This window comes from Electrona antarctica, assembly GCF_951216825.1.
Source record: "Electrona antarctica genome assembly, chromosome: 3".
Taxonomy (NCBI): Eukaryota; Metazoa; Chordata; class Actinopteri; order Myctophiformes; family Myctophidae; genus Electrona; species Electrona antarctica.
In genome coordinates this window covers 13,927,339-13,944,527 of record NC_136808.1, presented here as the reverse complement: position 1 = coordinate 13,944,527, position 17,189 = coordinate 13,927,339, and the positions used below count along the sequence as shown (strand labels likewise).

General features: G+C 43.2%; 1 protein-coding gene across 4 annotated transcripts in view; it reads right to left on the bottom strand.

The window, feature by feature from the left end:
* Positions 1–17,189, bottom strand: part of tln2a (talin 2a) — a 204,692-nt gene that overhangs the window by 46,473 nt on the left and 141,030 nt on the right. For all 4 annotated transcript variants that reach the window (XM_079496146.1, XM_079496148.1, XM_079496147.1 and 1 more), the window contains 13 exons: positions 16,606–16,719; positions 16,045–16,158; positions 15,761–15,895; positions 14,532–14,660; positions 14,137–14,239; positions 11,831–12,039; positions 9,468–9,587; positions 8,313–8,510; positions 7,710–7,849; positions 6,202–6,295; positions 4,924–5,013; positions 4,618–4,740; positions 3,577–3,720 (listed from right to left, as the gene is read on the bottom strand). In XM_079496146.1, coding sequence (XP_079352272.1) covers positions 3,577–3,720; positions 4,618–4,740; positions 4,924–5,013; positions 6,202–6,295; positions 7,710–7,849; positions 8,313–8,510; positions 9,468–9,587; positions 11,831–12,039; positions 14,137–14,239; positions 14,532–14,660; positions 15,761–15,895; positions 16,045–16,158; positions 16,606–16,719 — 1,713 coding nt within the window. The remainder of the gene's footprint in view (positions 1–3,576; positions 3,721–4,617; positions 4,741–4,923; positions 5,014–6,201; positions 6,296–7,709; positions 7,850–8,312; positions 8,511–9,467; positions 9,588–11,830; positions 12,040–14,136; positions 14,240–14,531; positions 14,661–15,760; positions 15,896–16,044; positions 16,159–16,605; positions 16,720–17,189) is intronic.

Here is a 17,189-nt window from a genome sequence, read left to right as displayed (position 1 = left end):
AGGGTTGCCAACCGTCCCGTAAAATACGGGATCGTACCTTATTTGGCAACTAAAAGACCTGTCCCGTAATGAACCGATACGGGACGCACTTAATCCCGTATTTTGGGGTCGTGGAAGAATGACAGCGCATTATGGTGATTCTCAGTCGCTCACATGCGGACACACACAAGCAGAAGGGGCAGCTATCTGAGCTATGGGAACAGGAGGAAGACATGGAACCTGGTGTCTAGAAAGGCGCTAGGCACAGCTCATTAGTCAGTACTCTTCATTAGGCATGTAGCAGAGCCAATCACTATGCAGTATCGTATCTTAGCAACTATTTCACCACGCTCCGACCGGTCCACAACAACAAAACAAATGGATGCTGTTGACAGCCAAAAATCTTATCTACCTCAGAGTCAGAAAGTTCTAGTAGTGAGATAGAACTAAAAAAGAAGAAAAACTAAGTGCAGAGCTGAGTGGGAAAAAGATTCGGTGGATTTTTATGAAACAAAAGCTTTGCAGTTTGAAAGTGGATATTCAAGCTTTCCCTACAGCTGCAATGTTGGTAAGTTTAATGTCGTTTAATACAAGCAGATGCAAATTGGATGAATGGGGAGTCAATGGATGGTTTATGGCAAGTGACTTCATATCATCATACTATAATTAACCAAATGTCTGAATGTGTGTCTGAATGTGTGTCAGAAACACTGCCGTATCTCCTCACCACCTGCACCAATCACTCCCACTTTTCACACAGGCATTGACCATAATAATATGGAGGTCTTAACGAATTATAGATTAATAATGAATTTATTAGTGAATTAAAACGGACCCAGGGCGCAGTACTCCCTGCAGCCACAAGGGGGGGGGGGGGGGGGCAATATCTCACAACGGGTAAGGGCTAGTTATAATAAATCTAGAGTTGCAAATTGCAAAGGACTGTGCTGTCATGTGCCAGTTAGCCCCGACAGGAACACATAGTTCCTTGTTCATCAAGCAACTCTAGAGCAGAAACTTTTTCATGTCAAGGACCCCCGCTGTAAGCACTGGACCAGGGCTAAAGGACCCCCAAATTGACACTAATGAGCCTGCGGACCCCCATTTGAAAACATAATGCCATGGACCCCCATAAGAGAAGATTTTTAAGGCTCTAGCAGTGATTCTCAACCCGTTTATTTTCCAGGACCCCCAGTTTGTCATGCATTAGTCTACGGACCCCCATTTAATGGCATTTCTACCTCTGGGACCCCCCAATTTATATTGTAAAATCTATGTTAATTTAACTCTGAGAGTATACAAATGGAACCAAATGGACCTGCTCTCTCAGAGTTACAGACCCATAAGGGTCCATTTGGTTCATTTAGCTGGAGACCCCCTGGAACTCACTCAAGGACCCCTGGGGATCCCCGGACCCCATTTTGGGAACCACTGGCTTAGTAACTGTAAATGTGAATTTAAACCAGAAATGAAATAAGGTCAAGTTTATGATTTGAACATTTGACATTTAAGGCTTAATATTTTGTATGTTGTTTGTTAAACCTATAAAACCTTATGGCATGAACTATACGTTGGAAGGGGTAGAGCAAAGTTTTAGGTCAGTGCAGACTGCAGATTCATTCAAGTCATGTATAGCCTACTTTCCAAATCATACCTTTACTAACATTTAGATTTTGTTTTTTGTCAATTTCATACTGCTAAATGGTCAATGTAATTAAGTACCCCAACACTGATACACCGTGATATTTTTAAACCATTAAGATCAACTAAATCATATTATAATGCAAGTAGATGTAATGACTAATATTTATTCATAATAAAAATAATGCATACTATATAGCACTTTACACTCTCAAACAGCTCATAGGCCTACATGTCAATACAGGTCAGGTAGTATTTGATATTAATTATATATTATTATATTACAATTACAATATTACAACTAGAAATATTGTTCCTGAAGAAACAATGTGGGGTCGCTGGAAGCCAAAAGATTGTACTGTGTTGTTTAATTTAATGTAATTGATTAACGTAATTTAGACCTGAAATTGGGGGGGGTTTGACTGGAAATGACCCAATTTTTCTATTAGATTTTCAAATAAGGGACACCAATTTTTAATAAGGGACACCGCGCGGCCGTGCGGCTTTGCTGCGCGCCCGGGAGGTGTCCCTTATTTGAAAATCTAATAGTTGGCAACCCTATAACCCTAAAAAAACATGCATTAACCACTTCCTCAGTATAGTAGACTATTAGACTACTATACTGTTCCTAAATTGAAATTAGTTTAGACCATTAGCGGACCTTCACTTTTTGGATACAATGTGCAGAAAAGGGTAAGCAGCGTGCTTTTTTCTGAACCGCGGTGGGTTGGGACGTGACTGGAGCCTGTGGGTGAAGTTATGTGGCCGCCGTCCACACAAGCAACTGAGCGTGGAGAAAGTTACAAAGCACACCATTTGTTCCAAGATAAGTTGTTTGTTGTTTATTAGACGATTGATTTAACCATTGTTTAGTAAAAGTTGACGTTAATAGTATGATTTAGTAGCAGGGAGGGTGAACGAGTGACGCCACCGCCGCTGCTGCCTCCTCCTCCTCCAGAATGTAAACATTGACATGTGCATGTGCGCACCCACGGGAAAAGGAATAAAAAGAAAATGACACAAACGTTTTGGGTACATATGAAGCACTGTTGCAGGACGCCCAACAGCAACGTTTCACCATGGCGTTATTATAGTATGGATGTTGTTGATATGAATACTTCTATTCCTCTTCGGAAAAACGCTGACATAACACGGTCCTCAGTGGAGGATCGCTGATAGTAGGGGTTGTTTGTCCTGCTTAGCAACGGTATCGGGGCAGGTGCGCGGGCGGGTGGGGCTTACCGCAAGGTCTATTAAAGCAGAACTATATAACACTTTAACAACTATAACAAATTATGTCCCACTAGATTATAAAGTTACAGTTAAGCATTCATCCTTCCATAAATGTGTAGACTTTGTTTTCAAGATGGCGTCCACGGTGGCTAAAATGAGCTAAAATGCCTATAAACTGGGATTTATTATGTAAAAGAATCATAACAATTATGAACTTGGTAACTACTTTTTGAATTTTGGCATGGTGTTAGGTATGGGCATAAGGTTTTCAAAACCCATCGCAAACTAATTTGGCTCGACAATGAGTTTCATCATGGTATTTGCCAAGGCACCAAGGCAGAACTGCCAGGCAAAGTGAAGACTGGCCAATCACAGCGTGTCCTCGTCAGACATGCTTGCAGAGAATCTTGGGTAATGGAGTCAAAGACGTTGGCTGCCATGTTATGATACAACATAGTGGCTGGATGGATGGATGGATGGATGGATGGATGGATGGATGGATGGATGGATGGATGGATTTTATTTTGTCAAGTGTACAACAAAATTAATCTGTTGGCATCAATCCAAATGCAATATAAAAAAGGCAATCATAATGCAAAAGTTGTTAGTTTGCTCTAACCTCCATTGAGAATAGGAGTAAATGGTTTTATAGTGCAGAGGGGCCAGGCAAGACCCTGAATCATTTTGTACCTCATGTATGTTTGACGTCAACAAGGTTCTCACCTGTGAGGGGCTACTGTCTGGGTCCACCAGGTTCTCACAGGCCATCTGGATGGCCTGGTTGGCTTTAGCAAACTGGATGGGGTCCACCAGACCCTGATGTCCCGCCTGGCTGTTGGGGTCTGACACACCCACCAGATAGGAGGCCTGAGTGGAACACAAAGACCATGAGTTCCACAAATACCAGGGGGTCCCCAGCAAAGTTAATATAGCGTCAAAATCATTGAAATCAACTTTAATCATATTTTATACTTGACTATTCAAAAATCATGAACATTTGTGAAAAAAAATATATTTAAAGCAAACAAACTTTTAACTAAAATATTTTCTTCTGGTAGTCACTGGCACAACATATTTTTGAGATGGAGGGTCTACAGCCAAATACATATCAATTTGGTGGTCCTGAAAAAGTTTGAGAACTATATTCCTACCTGCCCAGAGTCCATATATGGAGCTGGCCTGTTCTGACATCACAACACTCCATATTTGGGCATGCCTGACACAGAACTCCATATAATATTGTAGGAATCCCGGTCCCCCTTATTGAGCCACTAAACACAGTCGCTTCATTCATCCAGCGCGATCTGAACTGGAATTCTCATAAAAAGGACCAGAAAGGCCTCTCATCCACCACCTTTCTGTTTTTCAATGCATTGTGGCTGAAGGGAAAGCCAATCGAACATGGAGCTTTGATATGCGGTAAGCCAACATTATCATGAAATAGAATGCTAAAGAACACGTTAATGGCGTCGTTGGCGGCTCGGGATATCATTAAAAACGCGTTAAAGAAGTCGTTAGCGGGGGATGAGATAATAATATGCTATTTGTGCCATTTGTGTTGAGTTTGTTTTATGACCGTGTACACTGTACAGCACTTTGGTTGACCTTCTTGTCTTTGTAAATGTGCTCTATAAATAAAAGTTTGATTTGATTTGATTTTGATTTAATAATACAAATATTAATACTAATACTAATACTAATACTAATAATTATTATTAATTGATTAAATCAATTAGTTCAACTAGTGTCCCAGCAGTCCAGTACCTGTCCTGCAGCCTCTGTGACGCCGCACAGAGCTTTGGAAGCCACTCCAACACACTCTCCAAACGACTGAACATCTCCCGTCTTACAGTTCTGAGAAATACCTGCCATGGATTCTCCCAGAACCTGGACAAGAAGGACCAAGACAGGAAATGTTATCGTACTGGAGGCTCAAAATGATCATTAGCCGAAAGAAAAGACAAATCGCAGGTGTCAACATGTAATTTCACACACAAAAACCTCCCAAAAAATATGCCTACTTCAAAATGTCCAGCGTTTTGATAATCGGTGTCTGTGAGGCTTGCTTACCTTAGAGTTCTCCATCACGCTCTCGATGCAGTCGAAGTAGGACAGGTCACTGACTGGTTCGTTGGGGTGATCCAGCATTCCCCTGACCGCCTGAGGGGAAAACAAAGTGGAAATTCTAGTCATTCTTTGTACTAGCAGTCTAGCACCTGCTTAACCCATTTTGGGCGGGAACCCCTTTTGGTGTTAGCATTATGTTATGCTTTAGCTATTGAAAAATCGAAGAAACATAGAAACATAGCTTTTTCAGAAAACTGTCAGGATGTAGAAGACATTTTTAGAATCTGATCTCAGGTCAAAATGGGTTTAACTGTCCGGAGTTGCTCCAGTGTCTATTCCTTCTTCGGGAAAACAAAGAGCTCAGCTCCCTGGTTTTCAAAGTGAGGTCCCGGGGGTACCCAGGAGTCTTTGAGGGGTGGTACAGCCTGGGGACCCCTAGCCACATGAGGATTCCATTCATTTAACTACCGTACTATTCAAAAACCAGTGGAATACTTCCAAGCTATATACCCAAATCTCTCAACAATCAACAGGCATTAATGAGACAATCAGCTAAATATGGTGAGATAGCAATTTTGAATGCACATAATCAAGTTGTGTGGAAGGCTTTCTTAATAATAGTAATGCCAACAATTTCACACAATGCGCTTCGTTTCTCTCTCAGCTAAGGGTCCTGAAAATCACTGAAGACGCCTGGTGTACAGGGCTTGAAATGTACATCATGATATGTAACCATAGCAACAGCTATGGTTACAAGGTCGATTCTCATGGTCAATATGGCCAGGAAAAGGTGCCCTACAGCAGTATCAAGTGATTGAACACCCGGTTTTTTAACAGTTTCCACTCGAATACCATCAGACAACAATACCACAGTACTATGCTATTAAATACTGTGCTGGATTACCTTCCCTCATGTAGTACGTACGGTAGGAGTACGTTCATACTGTACTTTCTCATGCAGATTATATGCATGCATTTATCAGATTTACAAATACGAAAATAACCCATTTTGGGCGGGAACCCCTTTTGGTGTTAGCATTATGTTATGCTTTAGCTATTGAAAAATAGCAGATCTACAAGCTCATAGCGCGCCACCGAGTGGCGCGCTACGAGCTTGTAGGTCTGCTATTTTTGAAAAATCGAAGAACGACTGACATAGAAACATAGCTTTTTCAGAAAACTGTCAGGATGTAGAAGACATTTTTAGAATCTGATCTGAGGTCAAAATGGGATAAATGCTGCATGGAGAAGGAAAACGTTAGAATCACAGGGTGTTTATACCTCCAGTTCTCTGAGAGCGTTGTCACATTCCTTCTGCCCAGGTGCCTGCTGGGTACACAGTGTGATCAGCTGGTTGATGCTGTCTGTCACCGCTCTGGAACAACAATAAACTCATTTAGATTATTGTTATTGGATATACTACACGGGTGCCTGGCTGTAGTGCACAGAGTCGGTAGCGATGGAAGTTGAAGATCCATGCCCCACCCGGCTATGCGATACCCGCTGTACCCGTGTCAGAGTACCCGTTCCAGAAAATAAAATAAGGTCTGCACACTGGACTGAGCTCCAAAGCTTAAATATTTATTCTCACGGCTCACGGCTCTTCATCAGACGAATGAAGAGCCTCTGATGAAGAGCCGTGAGGCTCAAAACGTCATGTCCACTTTGGTGTAAAGAATAAATATTTAAGCTTTGGAGCTCAGTCCAGTGTGCGGACCTTATTTTCTTTTCTATTATTTACCTCTGCCCAGCACCTGGCGTTTTAGTTAGTGGATGTGCGTGCTTTATTGTTTCTTTCTTAGAGTACCGTTCCACCCTTCTGTCTGTGTCCCTTTTATGCACATATATGGAGATTTCTGTATCTGTCTCTCTGTGGGCCAGGCCAGCTCCATATATGGAGCATGGGCAGGGGCCCTGTTTAAAGCCTGGGCAGAGGCCTTTTGTGGCGGTTCTGGACAACCGTGGGTCCAACCGACTAGACACCGGGCACTGCACTCCCTGTGGGGGTGTGGAACGTGAAGTCAGTGGGGCGAACGGTTCTCGAGTTACGTGCATTACAGCCGTACACACGTACGTACAGTACGTACGTACGTACGTACGTACGTACGTACGTACGTACGTACGTACGTACGTACGTACAGACAGACGTACAGAGATATATGGTGCATTTAAAGAGAGATTTCATATATTCAACTAGATAAAACATTAGCTTGCCATGTGCTTGTATCTGTGAGGGAGGTTGGGGGGGGGTGGGGCAGGCTATGGATATGTTTTATGGTCAGACTGCTATTTTTGAGTGGTGTAAACCACTCCTACAACTGGCTTTTTTGTGCAGAAAAAATGAGCATGGTTGCTATGTTCACCCTGTTGTAATGACGTAATGAAATCACACCCGGGTGAACAGGGTGAACATAGCAACCATGCTCATTTTTTTTGCACAAAAAAGCCAGGTAATGAAATCACACCCGGGTGTGATTTCATTACGTCAGACATGATTTCATTACGTCAGACAGACCTTACACCACTCAGTTCACACGGGTGTGATTTTTTAATATAACACACACACGCGCGCACACACGCACGCACAAGCGCACCACACACACACACACACACACACACACACACACACACACACACACACACACACACACACACACACACACACACACACACACACACACACACACACACACACACACACACACTCCGTCATTACAAAAAAAGACTTTCTGTGGACACAGGCTCAGCCCCTATAGTACTGTACTGTACTGTACTGTACTGTACTGTACCTGGCAGCAGCTGCAAGTAGGTTCTTGGCGTTGGCAGCTGCTGGGTCCACAGACAGAGACTTAGCAGCCAGCAGCAGCTTACTGGAAGCCATGGAAATGTTCTTCAAGTTTCCAATCACCTGGATCTGGTCATCTTTTCTCTAACAAACAAACAAACAAACAAATAGTAAAGCTCCTATTTATTGGTATGACATCCAGTCCTGGTAGGTCAGTCTTTCAACCACAAGGTCCTGTGCACTACTGGCAACTCAACGTATAGGAGTAGCACGGCTTGGGTGTGGCAAATCGTGCAGTAGTAGTAAGTACTGGGAGCTGATGGTAGGTGTTGCGCTCCACCTCAGCAATCCATCTCCCACGGGTCTAGCGCATTGCGAAACGGGGATAGACTTCCGTGCTCTGACTGATACCGTCAATAAGCCTCTCCAACCTATACTTACTTAATTGGTATCACAAAGAAAACAAAGTTTTGAATAAAAAATACCATAACAAATATTTAAAGAAATATATATTATCTGGTGGAGAATCACAGATTTAGAACCCTCTCAAGGAACCCCAAGGGTCCCTGGACCCCACTTTGAGAACCAGTGCAACAACAGCACATACCGGGGTGTGTCCTGCCATCTCGATGCCAGCGTCCAGGAACTCGTCAAAGTTTTCGCTGAAGCTCCCCGAGGCCACGGCCAGCTGGCTGCTGGAGCCCCGGGACGCGTGGACCACGTCGCCTGCCGACTGGTTTAAGTCCGCCGCCGTCTGGTTCAGCTCGTTCTGGGCCTCCTGGAAGGACTTGGAGGACAGCGGGACCTGCAGCCAGACCCAAGAGAACAGGGGGGAGAAGAGGGGGAGGCCATGTTAGATGGACATGGAAAAGACATTTTAATGTTCATTCAAATACATTGATCTTGACCAAACAATGGGCTGGTACTAGTGATGCCCGGCCACACCATCAGTATCGGCCGATATTTGCTGCTGGAATCGGCAAATAAAATTGATTGCATTAATCAATGGCAGTAGCCGATATTTAGCTGTTGCAGCCTACCAAGCTGTAGATTCTGAACATTTATTTCTTGTATTGAGATGCATTTGTTTCCCTGGCACAAAAGGGGGAACTAAAAACAACCAAAACTAAATAAACATATATCGGTATCTGCTATATCGGCTAAATTGATATTTTAAACATCGGTATCGGTATCTGCCAAGAATTTCCATATGGGTGCATCCCTAGTTGGTACCCATTTGTATGGGTCGCGAGTCAATATCCCCTTTTTAAAATGATTTCAAAAGATTATTTAACAATATCAAGGCATTTCAAGATCCTTGAAATTAATACGCTTCACTACTTTCCCTGTGTCACAAAGACACTTTGGTGTGGTAACACTCACCACTGCTGAGGTCAGCCTCTGAAGTGGACGTTGTTCCCATACAGTATGTGTGAACACTCCAAAAGAACTCACATCTGGACTGAGTTTGAGACTTTTTAAAAGTGACTAACAAGCTCACAACACATCTCAGAATAAGTACTGTATAATATAAATCTATTCTTAGGAGAATTGATTTATACATACCATAGTAGTCGTCTCATTTTAATTAATCATTACAGCACATTTTAATTAATGTCATTTTGTGACTTCCTGATTTACTCAACTCCCATATGGAGCCTACAAATATCTGAGCAAGAGTCTTCATTTGCTCAAAATGTCATGACATTAATTAACATCCTATTAACTATTTTTTCTGGTGCACATTTGCACTCCTGCTCACCGTTTCAACCAGCAGCTTCTTGCTGGCCTCTCCGATGCTCTTCAGAGCCATGTCCACGTCCTTCTGGCCAGGCAGACAGTTGACGCAGTTGTTCAGAGAGTGGGACACAGCTTTGGCTACCTGCAACACACAGGACCATGGTGAGTGTGAGGGACATCGGGATGGGGTCAGGGTTGCTATAGTTCACTCAAACTAAATATAATCATAGAGAACATTTGTAGATGGCCTCTTTTTTCCCCAGAACATTTTGAATCTCACCCCTAACTAATACAAAAGTAAAAGTAAAACTATGCATTTTAAAATAAATATATAAAACAAACTAGCAAATCCACTTCTTAAATTAATTCAAAACTCAAATTAAAAGAAGCTAACACCTCATATCATGGCGGGTTGTTAGCTTGTAGAAATCTAACATTTAACAGCACCACAGACAATCCTCTCATCAGCAGAGACCAAGTTAAAAACAAATTAAGGACCTATATACATACCTTGTATGACCAAAACTATTTATTTGTATCATAGTTTTATAATAGTGAAAATAACCTACAATAACAACAATAACTAGAAAAAGTGCCCTGGTCTCCACCAGGAGGATGTTTTGTGTGTGTGTGTGTGTGTGTGTGTGTGTGTGTGTGTGTGTGTGTGTGTGTGTGTGTGTGTGTGTGTGTGTGTGTGTGACGCGGCGTGGCCTGTTGTAGCGCCACCATGAGGCTGATTTGAAAACTGTCAAGTGGCATTTCTTCCTCAGCCTAGTGGGAATATGCATGCCCAGTTTCACCGCAATCGGACGCTGCGTTTAGTAATTGTGGCAATTTGTACAAAGGGCTACTCCTGAAAGGTTTAGAAGCCAATCGTAGGCAATGAAGGTGGATTATGAGAAATCAAACAAACGCGTCTTGATCACATGGCTATGGAGAGCAATTGTACCGATTTGCGTGAAATTTTGATAAAATCTGAAGGAGTAATATTAGAAAATGTGTTTTACATATGTCGGCCTCTTGGTGGCGCTATAAAGAGCAGATGTAAAACATTCCAGGCAAAGGTTTTTCCTTGGCCTCTAGGGAGTTGGCATACAAAGTTATCCACAGATCCGTGCAGTTAGAGGTAAAAACTATTTTTGGCGAGTTATAGCGCCACCATGAGGCTGAGTTGAAAATGTTCACGTGGCATTTCTTTCTTGGCCTAGGGGGAATGTGCGTGCACAATTTCACGGAAATCACACGATGTGTCCATGATTTGCAGCATTTTGTTTGAAACTGAGCACTCCTGCAAACTTTGGAAGCCAATCTTAGCCAATCAGGATTGAGTCTGAGAAATCTGAAAGACCTGTTTCGTTGAATGGCTGTAGAGAGACTGTGTACCAATTTGTGTGATGTTTGGACAAAATCTGTAGGTGTACTGTCCAAAAACGTGTTTTGCACAAAGCGGCCTCCTGGTGGCGCTATAACAGGCCGTTCTGGAAATTCTGGGGCAGAGGTTCATCGTTGGCATCCAGGGAGTGTGTGTGCAAAATTTGACATCGATCGGGTTAACGGTGCCGGAGATTAGCTGTTCACAGACGGACGGACACACACACACACGGACGGACGGACGGACGGACACACGGACGGACGGAGTGCAAAACATACTCTCTCCCCATGCCTTCGGCCTGGTGGAGACAATAATCTACAAACGTTGCAGCGGTGCGACAACTTGTGAGCTTGTACATTGACTGTTTTCACTATGTTTGTGTGACGGAGATACAAGGTTTATGCCCGGCGCCAACGAACGTCCAGGACAGGTCTTTGCCCTCAATTTATCTACAGTACATTGCCATGGAGAAATGCATCATTCATTCATTTTGTGAGGAGGACAGAGCATAAATAATCAATGTGCGCTGTATGACAAATATGCCACTCCGGTACATAATTAAGAAAACCTTGCTCATCTTTTGTCATACGGTATGTCCAATTTCACGTCTTACTAAGCAGATATAATTAGCTATCTATCCATCTCATATCACTATGTCCATGTACGTGAAAATATAATCAAATACTATTTTGAGGATTGAGAATCAGCATCTGACCAATAGTCAGAAGTACTCTGATTATTTACTTAAAAAGTAAATCGTGCATTTATATAGTTAAGTCCTGCACTAAAAACGTTAGAGGAAAAAATACAAAAAGTGCAGCAGGGTCTCCCCGTCTCTTCAGCACTTTAAGTAATGAATACAATGATAATTACAGACCCTTTAATCAACATATAGCAACTGTTGTTTCACGTCGCAACCGCCGTTTCCTCCAAGATGGAGGTTAAACAGGCATTGTAAGCAATCCCATGAAAGGCCTCTATTCATGTATTCTACTTCTAAAACAGTGTCTCACCTGTGCAAGGCGCTGCTGGCTCTCTGCGTCACCCTGGGACACCAGAGCCTGTTTGGCCTCGTCAATGAGAAGAGCAGAGCCCTCCATGACGTCCCGGGCTGAATCCAACATGGCCGCTGCGGCCTGGGGGTCCGTGGTGGAGGCGGCCACGCCGCGCGCTGCCTGGGCCAGGGTTTTAAGAGCCTGGGCGGTCTCTCTGGCAGCTACACCTGCATGATAGGAGCATAGTAGTCCATGATATAGCTGTTTGCCTAGTTCATACTTAGTCCATATGACTGTGCACCACAGCTAAAACAAAAACAGACCCCTGGGGGACCCCGGGGGAAGAAAGTAGCCCTGCCTTAATTTGTCCAAGGCGCTCGGGTGACGCATTGGTAAAGTGCCTGCCCACTACGGTGGAGTCTGGGAGTTCAAGCTATAAGCTATAAGAATATAAAACAACATGTCCAACTTGACGTTGTGTAGAGCTGCTATTATTTCCACACGACACCATTATACAATGGAGTATAAATTACGCATCAACAAAATCTGCAGACTTATAGCCAGCAGAAACACTGCAGGGTTGCCGGGGAAACCATTTCACGACAGACAGTAATTAATGATTGCTTTATGGGGATTTATTGTTCACTGATTGTCTAATTACACTGGACGACATGCAGTGGTTAATAAAAGGCAAATGTTTTCTCTTTTGACAAATACATGTGCTATAATGGCAAAATGTAATTGGACCTCAAGAGTATGCCTGCCTCACAGCAACAGGAGTCCCCGGGGAAATCTGGAGTCTCACATTGGATATTGTTGTTGACAAGATTTCTAAAGGAATGCAGCGTTTGTTATGACCCACAGGACAGCTATTCTTAAGCTGCTGTGGAGAGCATTTCACCTCAAGACTTGTTGTCAAGTTCAACCAGGGACAATACGGATAAGAAAATATTATTCACTTAAAAGTGTTCATAGATTTTCTACTGTGAAATAAATATCGTTGCATGACCTCCTTCATTGTACAACTGCCACAGTGTCACACAAATGTAGCAACAATAGCCTATCTACAAACTCACAATGCGTAGCGTAGCACAGCGCATATTCAAAAGATTCTATGCACATCTTCGGAAGAGCTTTCTGCTTGAATGCACCTCCTGGACAGACCGCATCTGAAGCACTTATATCTGTGCACTTTTGTGCAACATTGTATCATTTGAATGCAACATTGTACTGCATTCAAATGGCTTCCAAACTCTTCTTTACAGTTAATGTAATAAACAGAACTAGAGTTGGAAAACCTGGGAGTCGTATATAAAAAGAAAACAAGTCATAGTATACTTATCGCAAAATGTTTTGACATTTGTTTTTTGAGAGGCTACGGACTATTAATGTTTGTTTAGAGCACTTAACAAAGATTGTTTGCCAAACAAGTCTATGGACTTTTAATGTTTGTTTAGGTCGACGACATAGGCCAATATAAATACATCTTGTGACTGATTTAGTTTTATAGTTAACACATTCATGTCTCGTAACGTATATAATGGCAGTGAATCTGAAGTATGGGGTAGCCACAGTGGGCACCCCTCACTTCACACAAGTGTTATTTTTTTCCCTTTCTCCCAATTTAGCCATTATGCCAATTCTCTGTGTATCCATGTCCCTGTGCCCTTCTAACTCCTACAGTTGGTCCTAAGGAGAGCAAAGACATGTCTGACGATACGTGTGACATCAAGGTCCTTGTCTGGCTTCCCACCCACACACACCCACCCACACCCACAAACACAGCCTGCTGTAGCGCCACAGCCTACTGCAGCTCCAGGCCAAGCCGGAGGCACTGTGAAGGATTCAAACCCCTAGACTCCTTGGTGGTGGGCAGCAACTTTACCTCTAAGCCACCTTAACGCAGCAGCAACTGTGATGCAGAATGAGAGAAATCCAAGTCACGAAGACTAAAAATATTTTGAAAAGAAAAATAGCACATATTCAAGCAGCGAGTTGATCTGCTTTTGAATAGCCAACATATAAATGGATGAAGTGATTCGAATGATTGTGATGCTATGATACGTAGGTCCACGGACACCACTTCGAGAACCAATGTAGATGTAGTACACAATTAATTTATTAAACCAGTGCAGTGCTCGTTCAGGGTGTGGCCGTTTTGGAACGCATGCCCATTTGGAGAGGCTATACCAAATTAAATGCAACTTGCAGTGTTATCGCTCATCCGATGGACTTCACACTCGACACTGCACTGCCTTGGATCCTCTGCTGTGCAACCTCCAAATGTGAAGTCGATACCAGTAACAAAGTAGTATTGTACCTACCAGTGTAGTGCTCATTGCCCTGTGCAGCACAGGTGAGGAGCTGAGCCATGGAGGAGCCCACTGACTTGGACGTGCTGCCCAGGTCTTGAGCACACTTCTCCAGCTATGACAGAGAGAGCACACACACACACACACACACACACACACACACACACACACACACACACACAAAATTATGATTCATATTGTTGTCGGGTGGACACCTCATATGTCCAAAGCTGTTACTTTTCAGGATTCGAATGAAAAAAATAGCAAAAGTACAGTAAAAACACACAAAGTTAGAATATGGAGATACATTACAATAAGGTTTCTAAGAGGTTTCTGCCCGACAGCAACGAAATATCACAAATAAATCACTACTGTAAGTCTACTGTAGTATTGAGTTGAACTCTTACAGATTCTCCAGGCAGGGGTTTCAGCTGTCCGTCTTCGGCAGCCATCTTGGCGTCCTGTAGCTCATTCCTCAGGGTCTGGACGGCGGTGAGCGCCGAGTCGATCTCCATGGGGCCACAGGCTTCATGAGCCTACGGGTTACAGGTTTTACAGAAAGTTTAGACCAATTCTATGCCTTAACCCATTTTGGGCGGGAACCCCTTTTGGTGTTTTAACTAAGCATTATGTTATACTTTAGCTATTGAAAAATAGCAGACCTACAAGCTCATAGAGCTTGTAGGTCTGCTATTTTTGAAAAATCGTGAAAATGCGGCACTTTTTTTTATTTCAACGTCAGGCCTAAATGGGTTAAAGGGGGTGTAAGTGTTTTAGTCAAATAAAATGCTAAAGCTCTATATTTCAACAGTGGGGAGAGAGAACTCCACAATGATTCTTTTTTATCCATGCAGTAATCATAGTATTACTGGATAAAAGAGAAGATTCCACAACATGATTTGACCCCAGGAAATTAACGGGTCTCTCCAACTCTAGATGTAGAGTTGGAGAGACCCGTTATTGCACAATTATTATTCATAATTTTTATCCTACGATTTTGCAACCCATTTTTTCACCCAGTGTCAATTATCTGATTATTAATATCAGAATTTAACACTTTAATTTAATGAAACAATCCACTGTCCATTTTAAAATGTTAATTTGAGCCCATATTGCACATTAGTACTGTACATTTCCTTCCTAGCCTAGGGCATGTGTGCGTAGTGCCATGACCATCATTTCAGAATGTTCAGCAGTGGTTCCAGGTTCTGTGCATTTGTACATCTGGAGGTGTATGTACATTTTGTTTATGGAATTCTTTTGAAGAGAAAAAACAGATTTTTTTGAAAATCGCTTGAAATAAAAAACAAAAAAACGAATTGGGAAATAAAAAAGGGGCATTTACTCGCGGCCGATAAAGATTGGTATGTGACCCACATATCGATCCCAGCCCACTGTTTGGGAACCAGGTGTTTCAGTGTGTGTTCATTGTGTACCTGCTGTGCTGAGGTGCGTAGCTCTGCCAGGTGTTGTGTACATTGTGTACCTTCGATTCTGTAGCTCTGCAGGTGTTTCAGTGTGTGTGTGTGTGTGTGTGTGTGTGTGTGTGTGTGTGTGTGTGTGTGTGTGTGTGTGTGTGTGTGTGTGTGTGTGTGCACGCGCGCGCGTGCGTGCGTGCGTGCGTGTGTGTGTGTACCTTCTGTGCTGAGGTGCGTAGTTCTGCCAGGCAGGTGGCCAGGTTCTTGGCACACTGTCCCAGCTGCATGGCCGCCGCCTGGTCCGTGACCGTGGGGACAGATGACTTGGCCGACGTCACCATCTTACTGCCGGGCTGCAGAGAGAAACCACCAGAGGTTTAGGATGTGACTTACAGTATGAGGTGGAACTGAAGTCAGTGGACGTGATTTTTGAGAATAATTTGTGGCTGGCAGTGACAGAATGATAAACATGACATTTTGTTGAGCGATGAATCATCAGTACCTGGAGGAAGTTCTGGCTGGCAATAATGAGGGCCAGTTGGGCACTGAGGTCCTCTGGCTGGGCCTGACTCCCACGTACACCCTGAACCAGCTGGGGGATATGATCTGCTACCGCCTGCACGCACGCACGCACGCACACACACACACACGCACACGGCACACACACACACACACACACAATCAAGACAGGGCTTTATGAATGGCACATACACATACGGTACATATCGTCTTTGTGGAAACCTCCAAAACTGTACCTTTTCAAGATTACATTTAAAAACGCCAAAAGCAGCAGATCTACAAGCTCAATATGCATAGTTTCGTGCCACATTTTGAGCATGTGTATATCTGCTACTTTTGCTGCTTTTGTGTGACACTGTAGTATGAAGTAGGGCACAAATGTACAAGAAAAGAATGATGGAGATAATAGGTTACTGCCCGACAGCGACGATATACTGTAACTCATGTGATTAATGAAAAGGACAGTATCCTCTCTGGTAACAATGATCCTACAGCGTCAGTCCTTTAAAGACGTTCATAAATCAGTTCATTGTCTCAGCCTCACCTTGCAGCTCTGCACCAGCTGTTGATGAGCAGCAGTGTTCTTGTTGGACGCAGCAGCGTTCTGCGACGCAGCGATGGTCTGCGTGGCTGCAGCTGCAGCCTGCTTGGCTGCATTCTGACCAAAATAAGGGTTAAAGTGGTTAAAATGATTGTGATGCTGTATTGCCCAGAAGGCATATGTTACTGTATAGATGAAAGGTTAACCACTTTAGCCCACATAGCCACAAAACCGTTGGTTTGGAATTTACCCTGAGATAACAAGAAGAACGACGTGGCACATTTCATAGTTCATCATATGATGGCATCGTGTGGCGATAATAACCGATCTACAAGCTAGCGACGCGTTTTGAGCTATCACACAAGGAAGACGATTTATTTTCAAATGTGAGCCGCGTCGAAACATTTCAGTTGAAAAGGTCAAGGGTGTAAATCTAGCATCATAGAGAGACACTGGACTGTACAATGCAAACAAAATGTACACGCACACCATCTGGCTCACTCTGTTTGTCTTTCTCTCTCCCTCTCCATTTCCCTGTGTCTCTCGATCCCTCTTTGTTTCTCTGAACAAGCCAAATATCTGTCTTT